A 26,836-nucleotide genomic window follows, 5' to 3' on the forward strand; every position below is an offset into this window, starting at 1 on the left:
ACAACTGACGTCTGATGGCCTCTGCTAGTGCTGCCATGTCACACCTGAGTGATGTCAGCTGTTGGTGAAAAAACTTTGGTTTTCAGAGCTTTTTGGATTTCAGAATTTTGGATAAGGGATTGTGGACCTGTACTAATATTTCCACAAAATAGCATCTTCCCATCTACAAGCTGACTGTCTTAGCACACAGACTCCATTATGTAAACTGAGACTTGTAATTTTGTGGCTATGTTATGATGCACAATCCAAACAGCTTTCTTTCCAATTGCATTCCCAATAAGCTAAGCAAGGCTCAGTAGATCCTTGAGTCTCCTACGTATAAACATTTCCTGTAATTGCATTGTTCAAGGCCAAGACCATATGATAGAGGAGCAGAATTAGGCCACTTGGCCAATCAAGTATGCTCTGCCATTTCATCATGGCTGATCCAATTTTCCTCCCAACCCTAATCTCCTGCCTTGACCAATCAAGAATCTATCAACCTCTGCCTTAAATATATATAAAGACTTGGCCTCCACAGCTGCCTGTGGCAAAGAATTCCACAGATTCACCACTCCCTGGCTAAAGAACATCTCTCTTTTAAGAGGACAACCATCTATTTAGAAGGTTATGATCTTATTGTCTTATGGTTGAGTCTTATGGTCATAGACTCTTCCACCGCAGGAAACATCCTCTCTATATCCACTCTCTCATATTCAATAGGCTTCAATGAGGTTACCCCTCATTCTTCTGAGTTCCAGTGAATACAGGCCTAGTGCCATCAAACACTCATCATATGACAAGGTATTCAATCCTGTAATCATTTTTGTGAACCTCCTTTAAACTCATTTCAAGTGTCAGCACATCCTTTCTCAGATAAGGGGCCCAATACTCCAAGTGAGGCCTCACCCGTGTTTTACAAAGCTTCAAAATGGCATCCTTGTTTTTATATTCTAGTCCTCTTGAAATGAATGCTAACATTGATGCACCATCAATAACTCACACTGAGACGTAAGGCGAGATATCGGCTTTTATTGACTGGAAGAAGGAACCAGGAGTGAGTGTCTATCATACAATATCCTGGAGACTGAGGCCGAGCGTCAGGCCTCAGACCTCCTTTATACAGGGGCCTGTGGGAGGAGCCACAGGAGCAGTCAGCAGGGGCGTGTCCAGACAGGCACATAGTTCACCACAAACATCACATTTGCCTTCCTCACCACTGACTCAAGCTGCAAATTAACCTTAAGGGAATCCTGTACCAGGACTCCCAAGTTCGTTTGCACCTCAGATTTTTGTATTTTCTCTCCACTTAGAAAATAGTCTATCCTTTTATTACTTCTACTGCAGTGCATGACCATGGACTTCCTGATACTAATCCTTTGCCCATGCTAGGATCTTTCCTGTAATGCCATAGGCTCTTAACTTGTTAAGCAGTCTCATGCGTGGCACTTTGCCAAATGTCTTCTGACAATCCAGAAATCCAAGAACACAAGATCAACCGATTCTCCTTTCTCTATCCTACTTGTTACTTATTCAAAGAATTCCAACAGATTTGTCAGGCAGGCAAAATTTTCCCTTGAGGAAACCATATTGACAAAGGCCTATTGTATCATGTGCCTCCAAGTACCTTCAATTCACATCCTTAACAATCGACCCCAATATTTTCCCAACCACTGAGGTCAGACTAACTGGCCAATAATGTCTTTTCTTCTGCCTTGCTCCTTTCTTGAAGAGTGGAGTGACATTGCAATGTCCCAGTCTCCCGGAACCATTCCAGATCTTAGTGATTCTTGAAATATCATTACAAATGCCTCAACGATCTCCTTAGCCATCTCATTCAGCATCCTGGGGTGTACACCATCTGATCCAGATGACTTATCTGCCTTCAGTCCTTTCAGTTCCACAGAACTTACTCTCTATTAATGGCAATTTCACACACCTCTGATACCTAAAAGTTTCGAACTTCCACCATACTGGTAGGATCTTCCACAGTGAAGACTGATGCAAAATACTTATTCAGTTCATCCGACATTTCATGGTCTCCCATTACTACCTCTCCAGCATCATTTTCCAGTGGTCTGATATCCACTCTCGCTTCTCTTTTACATTTTATGTACAGTGCCTACAAAAAAGTTCACCCCCTCTTGGAAGTTTTCATATTTTATTGTTTTATAACATTGAATCACAATGGACCTACTTTGGCTTTTTTGATAGCAATCCAGAAAAATTCTTTTCTGTCAAAGAGAAAACAGATCTCTACAAAGTGATCTAAATTAATTACATATATAAAACATCAAATACAGTAGTTGATTACATAAGTATTCTCCCCCTTTAAGTCAGTAATTAGTAAATGCAGCTTTGTCAGCAATTACAGCCTGGAATCTGTGTGGATAGGTCTCTATCAGCTTTGCACATCTGGACACAGCAATTTTTTCCCCATTCTTCTTTACTAACTGCTCAAGCTCCATCAGATTGCATGGGGATCATGAGGGAACAGCATTTTTCAGGTCAGCAACAAATTCTCAATTGGCTTGAGGTCTGGATTCTGACTTGGCCACTCCAGGACATTAACTTCGTTGTTTTTAAGCCATTCCTGTGTAGCTTTGGCTTTATGTTTGGGGTCATTGTCTTGCTGGAAAACAAACCTTCTCCCAAGTTTCAGTTCTCTTGCAGACGGCATCAAGTTTTCCTCCACAATTTCCCTGTTGTTTGCTGCATTCATTTTACCTTCTACATTCACAATCCTTCCAGGGCCTACTGCAACGAAACATCCCCACAGCATGATTCAGCCACCACCATGCTTCATGGTAGGAATGGTGTGTTTTTGATGAAGTGTTGCATTTTGCTTATGCCAAACATAGTGTTTAGTCTGATGGCCAAAAAGCTCAATTTTGGTTTCATCAGACCATAGAACCTTCTTCCAGCTGACTTCAGAGTCTCCCACATGCCTTCTGGCAAACTCTAGATGAAAATTCATGTGAGTTTTATCTACAGAAGCTTTCTCTTTGCCACTCTCCCATAAAGCTGTGACTGGTGAAGCACCTTGGCAACAGTTGTTGTATGCGCAGTCTCTCCCATCTCAGCCACTGAAGTCCTCCAGAACTGTCATAAGTCTCTTGGTGGCTTCGCTCACTAGTTCTCACCTTATTTTTTATACTACGCGCATTTAGGTACAACACCTTGAATACTGTATTTGCAGTCCTTTCTGATTTTGCATCCCTAATAATTTGTTACTCAGGTTGTTAGCTATAACTATGTCCCATTACCTGCCTGCCCTTCCTGACAGTCTGACTGCATGCTACCTTTACTTTTTTTACCATCTGTCCTATCCTGAGTCCCTTCATCCTGGTTTCCACACCCCTGCCAAATTAGTTCAAACCCTCCTCAACAGCTCTAACAAACCTGCCCGCGAGAATATTGGTTCCCCTTGGGTTCAGGTGTAACCCATCACTTTTGAACAGATCGTACCTCCCACAGAAGAGATCCCAACGATCAAAGAAGCTGAAGTCCTACCCGCTGCACCAACTTCTCAGCCACGCATTTATCTGCCAAATCATCCTGTTTCTACCCTCACTGGTGCGTGGCACAGGCAGCAATTCAGAAATTACTACAAGGGAGTCCTGCTTCTCAGCTTTCTACCTAGCTCTCTAAATTCTCTTTTGAGGACCTCATTACTTTTCCTTCCTACGTCATTGGTACCAATATCTACCAAGACATCTGGCTGCTGCCCCTCACTCTCCAAAATGTTGTGGACGTGATCTGAGACATCACTGACCTGGAAGACAACATACCATCCAGGTGCCTCATTCACATCCACAGAATCTCTTGTCTGTTCCCCTCACTATTGAGTCCCCTATTACCACCGCTCCCTTCTCTCTCTTTCCCTTCTGCACCACGGATCCATGCTCAGTGCCTGTAACCCGGTCACCGAGGATTCTTCCAAGAGGTCGTCCCCCACACAAGTATCTAAAGCATCAAACGAGTCTTCTTCTGTTGATCAGTGTCAAAAAAGCCAAATTAAATCCGCTGTGATTCAATGATGTAAAATAATAAAACATGAAAACTTCTGGGGGTGTGGGGGGAGGGGGGAGGTTGTTGAATACTTCTTATAGGCACTGTACCTAAGAAAACCTTTGGTATCTTCTCTAATACAATTGGCTAGCTTACTTTTATATTCCATCTATTCCTTTGTAATTACTGTCTTTAATTGTATTCTGTTGGTATTTAGAAGCTTTCCGATCCTCGAACTTTCCATTAATTTTTCAGGATCTGAATCAGGTTCATTATCATCAGCTGGTAACATGAAATTTGTTAACTTTGCACTGGCAGTTTAATGCAATACATAATCTAGCAGAGAAAAATAATAATAATAATAAAATAAAAATGATAATAAGTCAACAAGTAAATCAATTACCTATATTGAATAGATTTTTTTAAATGTGCAAAAACAGAAATACTGTATATTAAAAAAAGTGAGGTAGTGTCCAAAGATTCAATGTCCATTTAGGAATTGGATGGCAGAGGGGAAGAAGCTGTTCCTGAACCGCTGAGTGTGTGCCTTCAGGTTTCTGTATCTCCAATCTGATGGTAACAGTGAGAAAAGGGCATGCCCTGGGTGCTGGAGGTCCTTAATAATGGACGCTGCCTTTCTGAGACATCGCTCCTTAAAGATGTCCTGGGTACTTTGTAGGCTAGTGCCCAAGATGGAGCGACTAGATTTACAACCTTCTGCAGCTTATTTTGGTCCTGTGCAGTAGCCCCTCCATACCAAACAGTGATGCAGCCTGTCAGAATGCTCTCCACGGTACAACTATAGAAGCTTTTGAGTGTATTTGTTGACATTCCAAATCTCTTCAAACTCCTAATAAAGTATAGCCGCTGTCTTGCCTTCTTTATAACTACATCGATACATTGGGACCAGGTTAGGTCCTCTGAGATCTTGACACTGAGGAGTCTGAAGCAGCTTTTGCTCTATTCTATGTCTTCTGTTCAGCTTTGATGTTGATTTTGGCTTCTCTTGCTAGCCACAGTTGTGTCATTCTGTCATTCTGGCTTTAGAATACTTCTTCCTCTTTGGGATGTATATATCCTGTGCCTTCCAAATTGCTTCCAGAAATTCCAGCCATTGCTGCTCTGCTGTCATCCCTGCCAGTGTTCTTTTCCAGTCATTTCTGGCAAGCTCCTCTCTCATGCCTCTATAATTCCCTTTACGCCACTGTAAAACTGATACATCTGACATTAGCATTTCCTTCTCAAATTTCAGGGTGATTTCGATCATATTATGGTTAACTCTCCTTCAGGTTCTTTTACCTTAAGCTCTCAAATCAATTCTAGTTCATTGCACAACACCCAATCCAGAATTGCTGATCTCATGATGGGCTGTAGTGGGACAACCTCAAGATACTCTAAAAAGCCACCTCATAGGCATTCTACATTCCTCCTCTTGTGATCCAGCATCAACCTAATCTGTAGATTGAAATTCCCCATGACTGTTGTAACATTGCCCTTTTGGTATGCATTTTCTATCTCCCATTATAAGTTGTAGACCACAACTTTACTATATTTTGGAGGTCTGTACATACTATAACTCTTGTAGTCCTTTCAACTCTACGTCACCTCTTTCTAATGATCAGATTTCATTTTTTACCAACAGAGCCACACTACCCCTTCTGCTTACTTGCCTGTCTTTTCGATGCAATGTGTATCCTTAGACTTTAATTTCCCAGCTATATCTTCTTTTAGCTATGATTCAGTGATTCCTACATTATACATGCAAATCAGTAACTGTGCTGTAAGTTCATCTACCTTATTCTGTATAGAGTGCATTCATCTCCAGTCATGTATTCACTCTTTTCGATTTTGCCCACCTTTTACATTACAGCTCATCCTGTTGACTGCAATTTTTCCTGCTCATCAGCCTCTCCTGGTTTGGAGTCTCACTATATTGCCTTTGTTTATAAACCAATCACCTCATCCTCAGCACTCTGGTTCCCATCCCCCTCCCCAGCAACTTTAGCCAGCCTGGGAGATTAGACACCTCGGGTTGAGGTGTAACCCATATCTCCTCCAGAAGATATCCCAATTATCCTGCCCCTGCACCAGTTTCTCAGCCATACATTCACCTTCCATATCATCCTATTCTTACCCTCACTGGCACTTGGCACAGGCAGTGATCCTGAAATTACTACCCTAGAGGTCCTGTTTCTCAGCTTCTACCTAGCTTCCTAAAATCTCTCTTCAGGACCTCAACTTGTCTACTTATGTTATAGGTGCCAATATGTATCAAGACTTCTGACTGCTCACCCTTGCTCTTGAGAATGACCTGATCCAAGATATCCCTTACCCCGGCACCAGGGAGGCAACATACGATACGGGTGTCTCTATTACGCCCACAGAATCTGGTCTCTGTTCCTCTGACTATGGAATCTCCTATCAACAACATAGTCCTCTTTGTTAGGCTGTTTTTGGGGTTAGGACATCAAGCCAATATTCACTTCAGTGACTAAACTTCAGATCTGAATATGCATTGAAGATTAAATCTAAAATGCAGCTTTGAACAATGAGCAGACAATGGCGATTTAAATTTTGTTATTTGTGTTTATATTGTGTGTGTGTGTATATATATATATATATATAGTGTGTTGTATGGGTACAAAGGGGGAGGTGTGAAAGGGGTGTGTAGTTCAAAGGAAGCATTGCAAATATGGATTTGTTTGAATTGTCCTGAATTCACCTTTGATCTTTAGCACATAAAATGTGTCGGGCTGGGCCAAGACCATTCCACCAAAAGGGTCTCAATATGATGCCTGCTGTATGTTGTTTTGTCGAATGAAGCGACTGCTTCATATCTACCAGTACTTTTCTCTGGTGACTTCATTCACACAACAGCATTTGGTGTCAGGAGTGGGATATCTTCTTGTGTCCCATCATGTGACCAGCGACCTAAGTGGATGGACATCTTCAAAATTAACATTCACACTTGGACTTGTTCTGGTCGGTGGTACACGGGAATGCGAGGTACCACAAACACAGAGACCTGAACTGGTGGATATAAAAATAGCGTATGTGCATGCAAGTGTGTTTATATAAGAGACAATACTTGGTGTTTTAAGATGGTGAAATGGAGCCACCAGTTGATGACTGAAGGTTCTGGGGGGCTGCATTTTAGCATGAACGGTTTACGAGTACGATGCAAGGAAATCAGCAAGCATCATGAGATCAGGCACATGGAAACGACAGATTGTGAAGTATGAATACTTAAGTACGTACTGTTTAACTGCTACCCATCATTTATATTTGCAAGTTCTGGGAATTAGTATGGAGATAGTTCAGAGAAAGGTTTTACCCAGATATTTCTGTCAGGATGGCATCTATTGAGGTCAAGCAATGTCAAATTGAGAACCCTGATGATCCGAGCCATCCCTTGACCCTGATTATGACCACTTATAAGCCCTTTATCCCTTGGGAAGAAACAGAGCATTTTGTCAGGCTTGCCCATAATTAAAGTCACATATGGGAATTCAGAATTCTGGTGCAAGCTCGAAGACATGGTTGAAAATCACCAGATGCACCCTAAAGATATACATGTGTTGGTAAAAGTAAAGTGCCTAAGCAAAATGTGGTACAATATAGCCCTGGGGAGGTGGGATGGTGCATAGGCAACTTCTGGGAATGCCAGCAATGAAGAAAGATAACGCTCTTTTAAAGGGGAGGTGAGAATAACTGGAGAATGATAATGGCAGTGATTCACAGAGCTGATGAGATGGCCATGGATTATGCAGAACATAAATATCGAGCATGTGAGGAGTATTCAGGGTTGGATAATCTAGGGTAGGATGGCACAGCCTTCCTGAGAATGATAAAGGAAGGCCTGAGAGCCTACCGGGAAGCTTTAGATTTGGTCTGGTCGACCTGCTGTGCAATCAATAGTTTCTTGAGCCAGTAAAGTAGACTATAGTGGATGCAGCTGCTGTGATATCAAGGGAACTAAAACACCAGGGGAGACTAAGAGAGACTGCATCAACTACTCACTTCCCTATACGGACAGTACAGAAGCCCGATGGATCAGACTACAATAGACTATACAGCCTTTAATAAGACCAATACAAATGTTGATTCAAGGAGGGAAGCCCCCTCTGGGGGAAGTAAGTTGGGGGCCAGATGAAGAAAAGGCTTTTACAGATATCAAGGAAGCTCTGCTCTCTGCACCCACGCTAGGATTTACTAGATATGGCTCACCCCTTTCACCTATACTGCAGCAGTGAGGGAGGGTATTACAACAGAGTAGTGGTGGACTCAAGAAGACCAGTGGTATATTATTCAATGAAACAAACTCCCATTGCTGCTGGACTTCCTCGCTGCATAGCAGCTTTAGACTGTGCAACATGGCAGTGCAAGTAAGTGAACGAGTGGTAATGATGGGGCAACTCATACTACGCACACCCCATACTATTGTAGAGCTCCTGAATACAGAATCCTGAGAGCAGAAGGGCAGTTTGGGATGCAGTTCTCATCCCCAAAAGGCAAATCAGTAACAATAGTTAGGGACACTGGAACACCATCCTAACAGAGGGGGAGGCACACGAGTGCCAAATGGAAATAGAACTGGAAGAAGATATTGGTGTGAAGGAAACAACTCTGGAAGGGGGAGCCGAGTACATTGTTAGAGTTGGGTCTCAGAGGTACTGTACATAGATGGGCTGCCGAGGACTGGATGGGCCGTGGTAAAGGAAACAGGTGAAGAATTAGCTGCAGAAACACTTCTAAGGGGCTTGCTCAGCTCAGGTGTGGAACTGGTGGCTACAGTTAAGGTAGATGAGTAAGTATATTTACAGACAGCTGGTATGCCTTTGGGGTGGTGAATGATTATCTGTTGGCATGGGCACAACGAGGGTTTTTAACTTCAGCAGGGCAGTTTTTCAGCAAGGGCACCTAATACAAGAACTGCTGGAAGTAGTGAGCCTGCCAGCAGAGGGGGAAATTAAAGTTAAAGCTCACCAGAAAGGGCAAAGTAAGGAGCAGAAGGGAAATGAGTGGGCAGACACCAGTGTGGAGAAGCTATCAGAGGAACAAGAGGGAAATTGAAATTGCAAGTGTGTAGGAGGAAACAACTGAAGTAAGTTTAGTAAAATTATATTAAGAGGTGGGGGCAGAAGAGAAGGAGAAAGGAGCAAAGGAGGGACCTAGTGGAAGTTGGACCCACTGGGAGAAATGAGTCGAGGTGGCCTCACCTTGTATCAGGCAGATACTACTGAAGTTATATCAGAGGGTGAAGACAAGGAATGATTACGCTACAATCAGCCAGCAGGGAAAAAGAGCTTACAGGCATATAAATGAAGCTGGATTTCTGAAGACTGTTGTTCAGATTTCTGGAACCATCTCTCTGCTTGGCATTTTGTAGGTAGCCATTAGGAATGATAGGGTAGATGTAGATACACATAGAGGGTGCCGAAGCAGGCTGTTTATGCTGCCCTATTTGAGTAGATATTCCTTTAGGTTGACCTTTCCAGGTATAGTTTTATTTTGTTCAGGAAGGCCAAGAGGAGGGACTGTTAGGGGGTTTTTGGGGTTCGGACATACATTGAAGATTAAATTTAAAATGCAACTCTGAACAATAATTTATATTTGTTATTTGTGATTATTTGGGTGTTTCTAGTATGGATGGAAAGGAGGGAAGTGTGAAAGGGGTGTGTAGTTCAAAGGAAGCTTTGTAAGTATGGTTTGTTTGAATTGTCCTGAATTTGTTTTTGACCTTTAGCATATAAAATTTTTTGTAGGGCTGGGCCAAGAAGACCATTACACCAGACGGGTCTCAATATGATGCCTATTGTATATCAGTTTATCTATGAGGGGGGATCTCATAGAAACATTCCAGATGTTAAAAGGGCTGAACAAATTAGATATGGCAAAGTTATTTCCCATGGTAGGCAAGTTCAGCACAAGAGGGCACAACTTCTGGATTGAAGGACGTCCATTTAGAGCAGAGAGGTAGAGAAATTACTCTAGTCAGAAGGTGGTAAATCTGTGGAACTTGTTGCCACAGGTGGCTGTGAAAGCCAAGTCATTGGGTGCATTTAAGGCAGAGATAGATAGGTTCTTGATTAACCAGGGCATCAAAGGGTATGGGGAGAAGGCAGGAGAGTGGGGATGACTGGAAGAATTGGACCAGCCGATGATTGAATGGTGGAGCAGACTTGATGGGCCAATTGGCCTACTTCCGCTCCTATATCTTATGGTCTAAATAAAGAGACTGTTTCATATCTACCAGTACTTTGCTGTAGTGACTTCATTCATAAAATAACACTCTTCACCTCTCTGCTCTTCTGAGCCACAGCACCAGTCTCAGTGCCAAAAACCCAGCCACCGTGGTTTCCCCCGGTAGGTCGTCTCTCTCAACATATTTAAAGCTAGATATTTGTTATTAAGGTGAACGGCTGTGCAGTTCACTTCCTTCTCCTGACAGTCACTAATTATCTGTAGTCTGCAAGTTCAGTTTACTGTCATTCAGCTGTACACATGCAAACGGCCAAATGAAACAACATTTCTCTGGACCAGGGTATACAGCACAATACATATAACTCACACACACAATGCATAAAGTAACAATATCATCATTAAATTAACAAATAATAAGAAGCATTTACAACATAAATTACAAAGTAAACAGTACAATGTTACTGTCGCTTCATATGTGATGAGATCTGGGTGATGGCTAAGAGTTCTGTAGTCTTATGGCCTGGAGACAGAAGCCATTTTCCATCCCAACAGTTCTTGTTCTATGCTAAAATACCTCCTACCTGATGGTAGGGGGTCAAAGAGGTTGTTGGATAGATGGGTGGGATCATTGACAATGCTAATGGCCCTGCATACATAGGTGTCTGGTGAAATATTTCTGATGGGTGGAAGAGGGACCCTGATGATCTTCTCAGAAGTACCCATGATCATTTGTAAGGACCTGCAGTTAGATTCCTTGCAATTCCCATGCAAGATGGCGATGTGGTCAGTCATGACTCTCTGGATGGTGCTCCTGTAAAAGTTGATTAGAATGGGTGGGGGGGGGGGGTGTAGCCTCACTGACCTGTGTCTCCTCAGGAAGTGGAGGTGCTGCTGTATTATCTTGACCAAAGAGGTGGTGTTGAGGGAGCAGGTGAGATTGGACATTATATGCACTCCAAGAAACTTAGTACTCCTAGCTCTCTAGATATTGTTCCATAGCTAAGAGGCAATGCTGCATGTCACTTTCATATATGATCATTTGTTAACCCTCCATCATGTTCCAGTACTTCTTTTGCGCTTTCCGTATAAAACAAAGCCATACTTTATTCTTTTATTCTTCAGAAGTTGCTCAAATTTAAATATATTCCTTCCGCCATTATTTGTTATGACTTTTCCTAGAAGCCAACGTATGTGGAAAAGAAATCTTCATTGTGTGGGGTGGTATTTATGATTCCAAATACATTGCATAATTGTCAATTGACATAACTAATTTCTCCACAGTCGTTTTACAGTTATCTATATGGATCCACTGGAAATATCTTGCAGGGTACTTCTACACGTGGAATAGTGCATTAGAGGGCTATATTCCGCTATCCAGACATAGCATACTTCCACTGGCTATGTGCTCTGCATGGAGCTTTTCCATAAACTTGCTTTGCTTTTCTTTCAGTATTGGTACCTTATGCTGTCATTTGTCAATGCAGAGTTCATTCCATCCTGCAATGCAATTGTTTAATTCGGACCTGTGACTGAATTAGCCCACTATTCAAATGGTATTCATTCATTTGCCCTGAAGTCAGGGTTTTTTGCGCAGCTCCATGCATTTCCATACGGTGGTCTCAACAAAGCATTTTCTGCAGTATTTGGTTTAGATTCTCTGTACTCAGTCATATCTGTACTGAAATAATAGACTGGCTGACCACTGCAATCTGGAAGTCACATTCACAGGAAATCCAGAACTTAACCCAAAAAGGCCAACAAGTTCAGAAACCAGTTCGAATGTTGTTCACAGAAAGAGTGGTAAGGTACTATTGTTCCAAGTATAATCTCCTCTGGTATCTAAATATATGTACATGTTTTCACACAACATACACAAAATGCTGGTGGAATACAGCAGGCCAGGCAGCATCTATAGGAGAAGCACTGTCGACGTTTCGGGCTGAATCCCTTCGTCAGGACACATATTTTCACTTATGGTTTGTCTGATTGAGTCAAATACAATAGCAACTGTTCACAACATGATTAATCACTGTATCTATTTCATCATAGGATGCATTGTAGGTACATTTAAGCACACAGTTGGTTGCAGTTAAAGGAAAGGTTGAGGCCAAAACTTGAAACTCAAAAATGTTGCTGAGCAACAACTTAGTCATAATTTTCTCTTGCAAAGATCATACATCTTTCAATAATCATTTTCATACCACCATGTTTATCTTTCTTACTGGTTGAAAAAGTACTGTCGACACTGTGGTAAGGTCAGATAGGAAAGTAATGTCTGAACATCCCTAAAGATGATAGGAGCTCATTAGCTACAACCTGTTTTCATCTATTTGCAGAAAAATAAATTTCTTCTGAATGAAGGTGAATTTGTTTTTTTTTCATCTTAACATTATTTTATCTTACAAATGTTCTCAGCATTTCCCAAACATGATCTACTCCTTGGTTGCACAATGCCGGACTGCTGCAGCATCTGGGTGATTATTTTACTCTAAACAGCAGTTTATTATATGAGCACAAAGTCTAGTGGGTATTAACTGTGAAACAGACCTATTTTTCTCCAGCTCAACCTACAAGTTAACCTTCAGAGAATCATGCACAAGGACTCCCAAGTCCATTTGCACATCTGATTTTTGATCTTTCCTCCCATTTAGAAAATAGTCTATGCTTTAATTCTTTCTACTAAGGTGCACAACCATATAATTCCTAGTACTATATTCCATCTGATACTTCATTGTCCATTCTCCCAAAGTCCTTCTGCAGACTTAAATTTTCCCAAAGTCCTTCTGCAGAACCCTTGCTTCCTCAACACTCCCTCCACCTATCTTCATACCATCCATCTACTTGGCCACAAAGCTTTATATTCCATCATACAAATCATTGACATATAACATAAAAAGAAATGGCCCCAACACCTGTGGAATACCATTGGTCACCTGCCGCCAACCAGAAGATGCCCACTTTTTCCCACATTTTGTCTGCCACTCAGCCAATCTTCTATCCATGCTAGTGTCTTTCATGTTTTACCATAGGCTTTCATCTTGTACAGTAGCTTGTCAAAGACCTTTTGAAAGTCCAAGGGCACAACTTCAAATGATTCTCCTTTGTCTATCCCGCTTATTATTTCTTCAAAGAATTCCAATAGATTTGTTAGGCATGATTTTCCCTTGAGGAAACCTCATCCTAAATAATTGACACCAACATTTTCCTGACACACATCAGACTAACTGATCTATAATTTCCTTTCTTTGCCCCTCTTTCTTCTTGAAGAGTGGAGTGACACTTGCAATTTCCTAGTCCTCTGGAACCATGCCAGGATCTGGTGATTCTTGAAAGATCATTCCTTATGCTTCCACAATCTCTTCAGCTCTGTTTAGATGCCTTCAATTGGTATTTAAATTTTCCCAATGCTCTCACTTTCCACTAATTTTTATTCTATTATATGCCCTCTCTTTTGCTTTTGTGTTGGCTTTGATTCCCCTTGTCAGCCATGATTACATCATCCTGCCTTTAAAATACTTCTTTGGAATGCATTCATCTTGCACCTTCCAGATTGCTCCCAGAAACTCCAGCCATTGCTGCTCTGCTGTCATCCTGCTAGTGTCCCCTACTTATTAACTATGGTCAGTCCTTCCCTCATACCTCTCAAATTCTCTTTACTCCACTGTAATACTGAGACATCTGATTTTAACTCCTCTCTCTCAAACTGCCCTTTTGACATGCATTTTCAATCTCTCGTTGTAATTTGTAGTCCACATCCTGGCTATTGTTTGGAGGACTGTATATAACTCCCATCAGTGTCCTTTTACCTTTGCAGTTCCTTAACTCTATTCACAATGATTCTACATTTTCTGATCCTATGCTACCTCATTCTAAGGATTACCAACGGAGCCATGCCACCCATTCTGCCTGCCTGCCGGTCCCTTTGATACAATGTGTATCTTTGGATGTTAAGCTCCCAAATTAAATTTTTTAGCCATAACTCAGTGATGCCCATAAAAATAATGCCTGCCAATCTCTAAATGCACTACAAGACCCTCTACCTTATTTTGTATACTGTGTGCATTCAAATATAGCACCTTCAGTCCTGTAATTGACATCCTTTTCGATTTTGTTTCCCATTGCACTGCAACTCATTCCACAGACTGCAATTTCACCCTATCATCTGCCTGTCCTCCCTGACAGCCTCACTACACACTGCCTCTGCTTGTATACCACCTGCCCCATCCTCAGCCCTATCACTCAGCTTCCCATCCCAATGCCAAATTAGTTCAAACTCTCCCCAACAGCTCTAGCAAACCTCCCCACAAAAATATTGGTCCAGTCACAGCCACAGACTCTATTGCAGAATTTACACCCCCTGGTAAGTGGGCTGCTGAATCACACTCCTGAGTATGCACTTTCCGCAAATTATGTTTCATTTGGTTGTATTTATCTCCCATTCTCTTGTTTCAGTCTTGTCAAGTCTTGAACAAAGCACAGTGATGTCAATACTCCCTGCTTACCTTTGTCCTTGTTCCAGGAAGGGAAACTACTGTTTAAATTGATGCAGTAAAGGAGCGGTGTTTACTCAGTATTAAATGACTGCTTCTGAGCCACAGTTTTGGCGTTAGCTTTCAGTTTGAGACATTTAATTAATAGCCCTGTTGGCCTAGCGTTTATTGGTTTTCCTTTTGTTCTGCACAGTTCTTATTTAAATTCAGCAAACTGTTCATCTGCTTCAGCGTCTCTCCTTCTGCATTTCTGCCAAAACTGCACATTGGTATCAGCAAGACTTGACCGCATAAATGAACCCAGCGGAGAGAGAACAGCTGATATCAGCCCTGAATTTTATTGGGCAGGTAAGAGAGAAGCTAAAGTCAGCAGACGCTGGGTTGGCAGAAGTGGTTTGTACAGTGTGACAATTACTGTTCTCACAGAGCAGTAAGCCCCATCCAGACTGAAATTATTGGTCAAATAGAGGAGAAGTTGAAGTCAGTGGAGTTTGGGCTGGCAGAAATGGCTCGTGCAGTACCACACTTACTTTCAGAGTGGCAAGTTTCGTCCAAATAGGAAGAAGAGGTGTCAGCACTCGCAGTGACACTTCAGCAACTCTCTACAGACAGCCAGAATCAGATGGCAGACATTGCTGCTCTCACTGCCACAACTTAGCAGCAGCAGCCTTCAGCAGGACAGTCCCACTCCCAGCATCTCCCACATCTTCCTCTGTAACAGTCTCATCAGCCTCAGCCACTGATGCCCCCATTCCTGTAGCAGTTTCCAGATCAGAACTGAGTATCCTCTACTAGACAGACACTCTGGTGACCCCATGGCTGCAGGAATCTTACTAACCAGTGTGAGCTGACATTGCAAACCCAGCCAGGTTGGTTCACTGATGATGCGTGCAAACTGAATCTGTGAGACTCAGCCACTCAGCCTGTTCAATTCTCTATGAGAACAAGGTTCCCCTGCAGCCTAGCCCTTCCAATATTTGTAGCTGATCTTCCAGTATAAGAGGCTCCCCATCAACTCTTGGACCTACGCCAAGGGAAAGGGACAGTGAAAGACTGCACAGTAAAGTTCCATATGCTTGCAGTTGAGACGGGGTGGAACAATGGATCAATGCTTTTCAGCATGGGCTGGGTGCAAGTTTTTGGGATGAGATTGCAGTGCACGATGAGCAGGACAGCCTGATTGACCTGATAAAACCGGCCGTTCTAATTCACAACCGGGCAAATGAGGGCACAAAGAAAGATTGTCCTGAGCGTCCTACTCTTCAGATCACCATTGATCTTCACTGATCATCCAGCACACAATCCATGGAGGAGTCTGTGCACGAGGAACACGTGTACCTATATCATTGGGAATGAGATTGGTGCAGGAGAACAGGTTCCTGCCTCTACTACAGCAATACAGGACACTTCCGGGCATCCTGTCCCAAGCGCCCAGTAAAAGAGGATACTCCTCAGCAGGAAGGGCTATTCTGACAGGTCCATTCTCCCTGCAGGCTTCTTCCCCTAATCCTGTAATGGTCCCTGTGTGTGGTTTCAGACCCATGGGCTTCAGGCATTTGGGGCAGCCGGGAACCTCAAGGATATCTCTCTGGCTCAAAGATGGCCATTGAGAGAGAATATCGATGACAAGGTCCTGGATGGTCAGCCTCTGGGCACTGGCAAGATCCACCTTTCCACAGAACCCTTCCAATTGTGCTGGAAGACAACCATAGGGTACAACTCTCATTCTAGCTTCTTGACTTGCCTGAAATGCCACTCTTGCTTGGCCTTCCCAGTCATGATGTGGGCTGGAAATGGCTGAACCCAATTGTGGAGAAAGGCAGACTCCCCTGTGGAGATGGCAAGTAGGGATGATTTAGCCAAATGACACTGCAAAACATAACATTCTCAGAGCTAGCATCCTGTGATTAGCACTAATTGAGTGTCAGCTTTTGTAATCACAGGATGCGGTATACATATTATTAAAGGGATCGGCCATAAGGGTATGCTCACCAGCTGTCTATTGCCTTTCCCACTCTTGATGGTCACCCAGGTACTTTCCTTCTGCAACTTACTGTTCTTGTGGTCAAGCTTGATGTTCACAGAACCCAAATTCAAGGTTGGATCTCCTGTTATTGCCCTTGCCATTGATCTGTATGCAGCATTTGCATTAATATGTTCTGCCAGCTGAAGTTTCTTTGTATTTTAGGAGGCCTTCTCTCTAGATGCAGTTGTCTTGCCTGTTGGTTTAAATGTTAAGTTGAGCATGCCCATTGCCTCAGACAGGATGTGATCATTAGCTAGCTTACATTCAGAAGTTATATTGCAGTGTGTGATCCAAGTTATAGCTCTGTGAAAGATATTTCAGATCTATGTCATTTGCTAATGATCCATCCTGACTTCATTTTCCAAACGTATTACTCCACAGTCTCTGATGGCATGAGTTTAAATTGTTTTGCAGCATTTCTATTGCTTAAGTAAATGGGGACAATTATCATGAATAGTATCTGATCTATTCCTGATAGCTTAACCTCCTTGCATTCACATGTGACATAACAATTAACCTCACGTAAGAATATGAGAAATAGAAGCAGACCAGACCAATTAACATTTAATAGATTTCTGTTTTTTTTTCAACCAGTAAGATCATGGCTGATCTTTCACTCAGAGCTACTTTCCTGCACTCCTCCCTCACCCTTTAGTTCTCCTAATATGTAAAATACAATTTATCTTCCTTAATTATGAGTCTACACAGCCCACTTTGGTACTTGTGTAGAAAATTCTCAAGACTCACTTCCCACTGAATGATGTAATTTCTCCCGAATGACCAGCTTCTTATCTTGGAGGGTGAGCACTGGTTCCAATATGTCAGCCAGGGGAAAAACCAGCTCTACATCAACCTTCATGAGCCTATCAAGGCTTAGTATGTTAGAGATTCAGATTTACGTATCACATCCATATCGAAACACATCTTTTGCACAACAGCCAGCAGACTTAAGCATGTGCTGGGGGCAGCCCGCAAATGCCACCACACATTTTGGTGCCAACATAGCAATGCCTCCAATGTTCAGCAGAACAACAACAAAAGAACAGCAAAACAAATCCCTTTCCCACCCTTTCAGACACACAGGCAAGCCTCCAACCCCAGGAGAAACCATCACAGGACGTCTTGTTCTTGGTCTCGGACTGTCAGCCTTGCAGACATTGAGCCCCTGAACTCCAGCCAAACCGACCTCGGGGCTTCGACTTCTCTTCAGATGAGCAACTAATCATCCCAGGCATTAGTCTAGTGAACCTTCACTACACGTTCTCAATCACAAGCATAATCTTTTTGTTTGGTAGGGAGATAAAACCAATAAAAAATATTCCAGATACAGTTTCACCAGAGGTCTATATAGCTGGCATAAATGTCTATGTCCTTCTACCAAATCCTTTGGCAACAAAGACTAACAGATTGATTGCAATCCTAGTTGCCAAAGGTTCCTGTCCCCAGGATAAGCAACACCTTTCAGCCTTATTAAAAATTTTTCAACTGAATTTTATTCTTACTATCTATTTTGATGATGTTATTCAAACAACTTTTTTTTTCCCATTTCTTCAATATACAAATTAAAGGGTTCTTGATCATTGCCTTAAACACTAAGGTAACACTAATATCACTGACATCATTGGACTCTCTTACACTTTGATACATATTAAGCTTACCATTAATGTCCCAACAATCACTATTCCCACTTTTTCTCCCTCATTTTCATGGCTGTTCTGCAGGCTGGCTATGATTAATGCAGAGACTCCACTCAGACTCCATTAGCACAATTACTGAGTCAGTTGAGACTCTCAAAAACATTGTCATTGTTACAGGCTGTAATTCTAAGGTGCCTTGATGCTATAAGGATAAGTATGCTGCATGGCCTCTAAGTTTTCATGCTAAAGGTACAGCCCAATGCAGAATTTATGTATGAGTATTATGTGGTGTAGTCTTCTGTATTTCTCATTCACACTATTCTAACACAGACAAGTTAAATAATGACACAATGCTAAAAGGGCTGATAACCTTAAATCATTGAATATCCCTAATTACCAATACTACAAGGACATGGCACGTGGCCTAGTGGGCAAGGCATCAGACTAGTAACCTGAAGGTCACTGGTTCAAGCCTCAGCTGAGGCAGTGTGTGTGTGTTGCCTTGAGCAAGGCACTTAACAACACATTGCTCTGCGATGTCACTGGTGCCAAGCTGCATGGATCCTAGTGCCCTTCCCTTGGACAACAGTGGTGGCGTGGAGAGGGGAAGGCCTGCAGCTTGGGCAACTGCCGGTCTCCCATACAACCCTACCCAGGCCTGCGCCCTGGAAACTCCAGGTGCAGATCCATGGTTTTTCAAGACCGATGGATGCCACCACCACCACAAGGGCTTCACAAACTCCTCCTCACTGATGATAATCATAGACACACCTCAGGGAAATGTATTTATTCCACAGCTCTAGGCTATCCATACTCATGACTGTATAGCAAAGCACAGCTTAAGCACCATTTATAAATAATGCCAATGAGGAGATATATGGGAGTGAGATAGATCGGCTAGTTTAGTGGTGCTGCAACAACAACCTTGCACTCAATGTCAACAGTACTAAAGAAATTAACGTAGAGATCAAGAAGTAGAAATCTGGAGAACACACTACAGTCCCAATGAGGGGTCAGTGGTGGAAAAGACCAGAAGACCATAACACATAGGAGCAGAATTAGGCCATTTAGCTCATCGAGACCGCTCCGCCATTTTATGGCTGATCTTTTTTCCTCCTTCTCCCTGTAACCTTTGATGCCATGTCCAATCAAGCTCCACCTTAAGTAAACCAACGACCTGACCTCCACAGCTGCCTGTGGTAACAAATTCCCAAAATTCACCACGCTCTGACTGAAAAAATTTCTCTGATTGAAATGGACACCCCACTATCCTGACGCATCCTTTCCATATCTGCTCTGTCTAGGCCTTCCGACATTCAAAAGGTTTCAAAGAGATTCCCCCTCATCCTTCTAAATTCCAGTGAGTACATGCCCAGAGCCATCAAACGTTCCTCATATGATAGCCTTTTCATTCACAGAATCTTCCTTGTGAACCTCCTCTGAACCCTCTCTAGTGCCAGCAAATATTTTCTTAGATGAGGAGCTCAAAACTGTTCACAATACTCAAGGTGAGGCCTCACCAGTGCCTTATAAAGCCTCAGCATCACATCCTTGCTGTTATATTCTAGACCACTTGAAATGTATGCTATTATTGCTTTTGCCTTCCTCACCACTGACTCAACCTGCAAATTAATCTTCAGTGAGTTCTTCACAGGGACTCCCAAGTCTCCTTGCATCTCAGCTTTTTGGATTTAGAAAATAGTCTACATAAGTATTTCTTCTACCAAAGTGCATGATCGTGCATTTTCCAACATTGTATTTTATTTGCTACTTTTTGCCATTCTCCTAATCTGTCTACCGTAGATTCTGGACTACAGAGTGCACCTGATTAAAAGCCGCACGCTCTAATTTTAGAAAGAAAATTGTACAAGCCGCACCGGATTTTAAGCCGCAGGCGTCCCACGTTGTAATATGAGATATTTACACAGAAAGATATTACGTGAGGATTTTTTAACTTTTAATTAAATCCGTATGGTAACATAAACAAATATATATTGCAAATGCTTTTTTTCGAACAGTGCCTGTAACACAGCTACTTTTAAACATACATACGTATCGGTAACACACAAATTACGTTGCGTATACTTTTTTACTGAACAGTGCACGAACAACATTCCAATATCTCCTAACGACTGGTAAAAAATATATATACTGCAGCCTACCAGGAGAAGTTATTGATCGCCTTCTTCATCTTCCTCCTGCGCATTAAAACCATCAAAGTCCTTCAGTGTCCGAATTGAATAAAACCTCAGGATCTCGTCACTCACTTCAGTCTCTTCGTTGTCGCTCTCACTTGAGCGCACGCGGTCCTCTTCATCACGCAGCAGTCCAGCCTTTCGAAACCCGCTGGTGATGGTGGATGTTGTGACACGGCTCCACGCATTTAGGATCCACTGGCAGACTTGAGTTAAAGATGCTCTTCGCATGCATCCTGTTTTGGTAAAGGATTTCTCGCCGCTCGTCATCCAAGCCTCCCACTCAACGCGCAGCGCCACTTTAAATGCCCGGTTCACGCTGATGTCCAGTGGCTGCAAATACTTCGTGGTGCCCCCAGGAATCACAGCTGGAATTGAGTTTGTACTCTTGATGGCAGCTTTCACTGAACTTTCATTGTCAGCCGCTTAAAAAATCACCATCAGTGGAAGCTTTAGTCTGGATGCTGTGCAGCTCAGAACAAGTAAAATGCATTCTCTCATGGCCACTTGTTTTCAGTGTGATGGACGAGTCACCTTTTTTATTAACAGTCCGAGTGAGAGGCAGGTCAAATGTCAAAGGTACTTCATCCATATTTATGATATCATCTGGCCCGATGGAATTCTCCGCTATCTTTGTTTGAGTGAATGTGCGGAAGTTAGCAAGTTTTTCCTCGTGGTCGGGAGGGAGCTGCTGACACAGAATCGTGCATACCCTGACGGACAGGCTTTTTCGTCTCATAAATCTAAAACGCCACGATGGCCCACCTCTAAAATCTTCGATTTTCATTTTGGTGGCGATTGCTTTAGCCTTCAGTCTAATCTGCACGGTGGAAACACCGCAGCTGCCTGCTCTCTGTGTGTTAACCCAGTCTTCAAGAAAGTTTTCAAGTTCGGGCCATCTGCTATGATTACCTCTGAGAGCTTTTGTCGTCTTTTTGCATTGACTCAGTTCTTCACGCTGGCGTCTCCACCGTCTCCACATCGATTTATTTATGCCAAGATTATGTGCAGCAGCTCGATTTCCTTCTTCAACCGCCAGATTGATCGCCTTTAACTTAAAAGCTGCATCATATGCTTTTCTTCGATTGTTTTCCATGTTGATGAGGGTGAGTACAAATGACTGATTTACAATAATTTAATTGTGAAAGTGCGCTTGATTTATCGTACAATTTCATTGGACCTCTGTGAACTACTCATCAATTTTATTGGTCTACTGTTACGAGGCAAAATGTTTTTGGCGGCATGAAAAAAAAACATGCATTAGCCACACCGTAGTATAGGCCACAGTGTTGCCGCAGTGTTCAAAGCGTGGGAAAAAAGTAGCGGCTTATAGTCCGGAATTTACGGGTAAGTCTTTCTACAGCCTTCCTGTTTCCTCCACACTACTTGCCCTGGTTCACCAATCTTCGTAACACTTGCAGACTTGGCAACAAAGCCATCTATTCAATCATCCAAATCATTGACAAACAGCATAAAGAGAAGTGGTCCCTGTGGAATACCACTAGTCAGGCAGCCAACCAGAAAAGGATCCTTTTCTTCCAACTCGCTACCTTCTATCAATCAGCCAATGTTCTAACCATGTTAGTAACTTTCCTGTAGTACCATGGGCTCATAATTTGATAAGCATCCTCACGCATGACATTACTACCAACAGGGAAGAGATACAGAAAACCCAGGCTCAGTGTTAAGTACAGCTTCTTCTCCTCCATTATCAGTTGTCTGAATGGTCCATGAAACCTATCTTGCTATTCATCTTTTGCACTATTTGCACTGATTCAGATTCACTGCCTCTTTATAGAATTCACCTTATTTGTTTTTCACCATGGACTGGAATTGAGTGTTCTTTGTATCAAGCAGACAAACTACCAAGTCATTTTCATGTCCTGGAAGGAAGTCATTTGAGTAGACTGACTGATTTATGATTTCATCCCAGCTTCAGAAACATTAAACCTCTTAAGTAAACATGCTTTGACAATGAGACTAATACGACATGATAATTATGTAACCCATCAATGTGCACATTTAATTAAAAGATTAATCTGCTCAAAGATTAACTATTTCTTAAAAGGCAAGTGCATTTATAAAATCTGTTAATCTTTAATCAAGGGCTATAAGGTTAGTCTAGGAAAGCTGGGAATGCTCAGCAATGATCAAATTGACAGCATGAGGAGCAGAAAGGTTTATTCATGCTTCTATTTCTTATGTTCTTAATTAAACCTGTTAATTCTTCTTGTTAATATGTGAATAAAATCAGCTTTATTTGGCAATCTACAGAGATTACTGCTTGCTGTCGTGATGCTGATCAGAGCTTGAAGCTCAAATTTATTATTGTTGTTCCATCTGTGCTTAAGCAATATCGATCTATTGTTGACTCATCTTCAGGAGAAAAGATACACAAAGATGTTATAGCTACTCCTCCCGTTACATCATTTCATTTAAATTATAACCTTCAAATAAAATATATTCCTGAAAACTGGTCAGATCTGAACTTACTGCATGCACAAAATGTATACAAAAGTCTTTTTGTGAGGGTGTGCCATTTCTAGTGGGAACTTTGCCAACTGAAATATTGGACTGAGAATTCCAACTGTGATTCACCTTGGCATGAAATTATTTTGCTGGTGTCACTCAGATACGTGATGATTTTAAAAACACTGTCAATGCTTATTTCTACATTAATGACTGGATCTGGTACAAATATATGCAATACTCTGCCTACATTTTCACACTCTGTCAAAAAAACCTGCAGACCTTGCACCAAATTGCTAACCATTCATGAATTAAAGTGTTCCAGCTGGGACATTAACCTTTTGTTTTCATATGATACCTGTTTGATTACTGATATGCTTGTCCAGAAGGTCAGTTATGTGTAGTTCCCAGCAGACATTCATTGCAGAGGTCACTGTTCTGAACCCTTACTTGTATTATGACTACATGCTTTGCAGTGGCTTGAAGCTACTTAGCATATAGAAGCAATCCTGGGTGTAATCACAGGTGAGGTGATATCATTTGACACAGCAAAGAGGTGTTCCTGTTTCTTCAGTGTGTTCCCTTCACTTTGTGGAAGCCGGGTAGACAGTTCAATGGCTACCATGGAGAGTGTACCTTAGGGCTTGACTTACTTCCCATGATTCCTAGCAACGATAATGTGGCAGCTGTGATAATGCAGACAGCTGCCATTAGGAATTGTTTTCCACAACAAAATTGAGAATAAGCATCATAATGATTTTTCAAAGGCAAATTTCATTTATTTTATTATTTTTGAGCATTCCCCCTTAGGCACTGGGAAATGTAGACCACCCAGTATGCATGCCATTTATGGTGAAATTCAAATTCAAACCAGCATTGAACATGTTGTAAATATAAAGTCCTAAACAGTATTATTTTAACATTTCTTTGCATTGATTCTCACACAGATGAAGCACTACACAAAAATTCTTTAAGTAAAAAATAATGTAATCTTACCGAGGGGTTGTCCCGCAACTATTCTGGAATTTTCCCCCGCCACTGCAGCGCGTGCATTCCTTTCACTCAAGTACTGTACAAACGCATATCCTTTGTGCACAGAGCAGCCAACTATTTTTCCATATTTTGCAAAAATAGCTTCTATATCAGCTTTTTTCACAATGGCTGTGTTGAGGTTGCCAATGAAGACTCTGGAATTGATGGATCTGGGATCATTCTTATTGGTAACATTGCTGGTCTGTGATTTGCCAGTCATGGTAGATTATCTTCGCCTGAGAGAAGAAAACATAATTGAACATCTGAAAATAATAGCAATCACTCAGCAGCAGCAAAGGTAAATAAAGTCTCAAGGAATCAAAGACCCACTGGAGGAAATGCTTCAGGAGCCTGTTAATTCATCTGTTATCATCCAAACAAGTCGAATGTAATTTGCACTTTGCATATTCTATAATACTTGGATCAGCCAATATTTAAATGAAAGATCATTTGTGTGAGACATTTTTGTTAATAGACCCAGTCATGTGTCCATTAGCTCTAAAATGAGATGATTTAATACCACCCAAGATTTTCTCATAATTGTGCTGATATTTCACCCCAAAATTGCACTATTAATATGCTGAACAGTCTAACTTGAAGTTAGTCTGAAAACAAAAATAGCAGAAAATGTGAATGCAAATATCACTTAGATGTCTTTCCTCAACTGACAACAGCACACCTTATAATTCCTTTAATTCTTCTTGTTTACACATTTTTGAGATGCTTGTGTTGGGGCAAAGGCAGCATTTGTACCCATCGTAAACTGTTCTTGAACAGATGTTGCTGAGAAACCATCCTGAATGGATGTTGTCTCGGCAGAGCAAATCCTCTCAGAATATTTTGGTGTAGGGAGTTCCCATATTTTGAACCAAGGATATTATTCCACTGAAGAGAGTGCAGAGGAGATTCTTCAGGATATTACCAGATTGATAGGTATTAGTTATCAGATTAGCTGGAGCACAGGAAGCTGAAGGCTGACCTATCAGAAGTACATAAAATATGAGATCTGAGTCCTACTCTTTGACCTGTTTTTATAGCTTGAGTTTATGTCACTGCTGCTGTTAAATGCGGAATTACCCTCTTTGATATAAACGGTTAAAAAGAACAGTAAAACATTCACAGAACAGCATATGCATGGAAACTTAAAGAGCAAGAACCTTGAATTGCCAGAAGATTTCTGAACATTCCTTGAACCCATGAACATTGCCTCATTATTCCTTTTATTGAACTATTTATTTTGCAATTTATAGTAATTTTATGCTTTGCAATATGCCACTGCCACAGAACAACAAATTTCACATTATCAAAGTCAATGATAATAAATCTGATTCTGATTTTGATTATGCTACATCAAGGAACAACTGTGGATCTGTGAAGGGCACTACAGTGTGATCAGCAGGAGCATTAAACTGTTCAGAGGAATTTATAACCCAGGCTCATGTGGCAAGATAAACTGAAGCCACAAATACAGATGGCACATCTTGTAATTAAAATACTAGAAGACTGAAGCCTCAATAATTACTCAGAGGGATGAACATACATCAAAAGCAATGGACAATGAGGATGAAGAACAGCCAGCACCACTGCACTTCAAAGAGGAATCAACAGAGACAGTTCATTACATCAAGTAAGATCAGCTCAATTCAGGAATCTCTGTAAACAACTACTATTAACATCTTTTGGGATCTATGAGCTGATTGTAGTTTAGTTGATTTGTAAATAGAATAGTGATTTGTAATAGTGACAGATGTATTGATAGTATTTGTAATACATATGACAGACAATTAAAATAAAGCTAGTTTGTTGAAAACACAAGCCACGTGCTGTAGGGTGCAAAGCCAAACTCTAAAAGTGATTGGAAAAACTCCAGTTCCTGCAGCTTGGTAGCTTTTGCATTTCAAGACAAATAATGGTGGCTGGAAATGCTCTGATTTACTGAATCCACAATCCTAATGGCTGTTTGAACACTCTGCTCAGGAGATCAACGTAGAAGAGAGATGGGCATAGGATATATATTTTAAGGCAGAAGTGATCACCTAAAAGGCTTCTCAGTGGGTCAAAAACTCACAGAGGCGGCAGATCAATACCACTCAGTGTGACAGTGGTTAACTTGGAGGAGAGGATTGAAGAAAAGGAGGCATTTCTTACCTAAGCACTGAAAGAATTAAACAAGACATAAAAGAGAGAAAAGATAAAGGAAAATCGTTCAATATTTACATTATAGAATGACAACACTTAGTCATAAGTTCCAGGAACAGACTGTGAAGGATTTAGTGCAAAGGCAGAAAGTATAATAAAACTGGGTACAAGCAGTCCATTTGCTGAACTAAATAAAACGCGCCAGGAGAGCCTGTGGACATTTGTGGATCATTTATGAGGTCCATATATGAGAGAGCCCAGGATGATGCCCTTTAACTACAGGCTCCAAATCTGAGCTATCTGGAATATTGGGGATAGGGATAAGATTCATGTTTGGTTTGATCTCTAGAATGTGAACACTAGTCAAGTTATTGATGCAAAGGAAGATTAAACATGAAAATGTATGAGCATAGGCAATCTGGATGAAAGGTTGCCTAATGTTTACCTGGATATTCTTAATGTAGAAGTACATATCTGAAAAGTGTTAAATCTGGAATCTGAAATTCTGTTAACCTAATATATTCTTATCTATGCATATTGGGGTACTCTCTGGATCATGAGGTGCAGAAACTCCCATTTGATGAAATAACATTATGATGATAGGGTGAAAATTAATTTGATATTAAAATGCTTGCATTCCAAGAGAATGAGATA

General features: G+C 41.5%; 1 protein-coding gene across 1 annotated transcript in view; it reads right to left on the reverse strand.

Annotated features, from left to right (window-relative positions):
* The window catches only part of LOC132399201 (RNA-binding Raly-like protein), a 489,585-nt gene extending 465,322 nt beyond the window's left edge, over positions 1 to 24,263 (reverse strand). Inside the window, exon 1 of the mRNA XM_059979344.1 lies at positions 24,008 to 24,263. Coding sequence (XP_059835327.1) covers positions 24,008 to 24,263 — 256 coding nt within the window. The remainder of the gene's footprint in view (positions 1 to 24,007) is intronic.
* Positions 24,264 to 26,836: the final 2,573 nt, after the last annotated feature.

Source organism: Hypanus sabinus, chromosome 1 (genome assembly GCF_030144855.1).
Source record: "Hypanus sabinus isolate sHypSab1 chromosome 1, sHypSab1.hap1, whole genome shotgun sequence".
Lineage (NCBI taxonomy): Eukaryota > Metazoa > Chordata > Chondrichthyes > Myliobatiformes > Dasyatidae > Hypanus > Hypanus sabinus.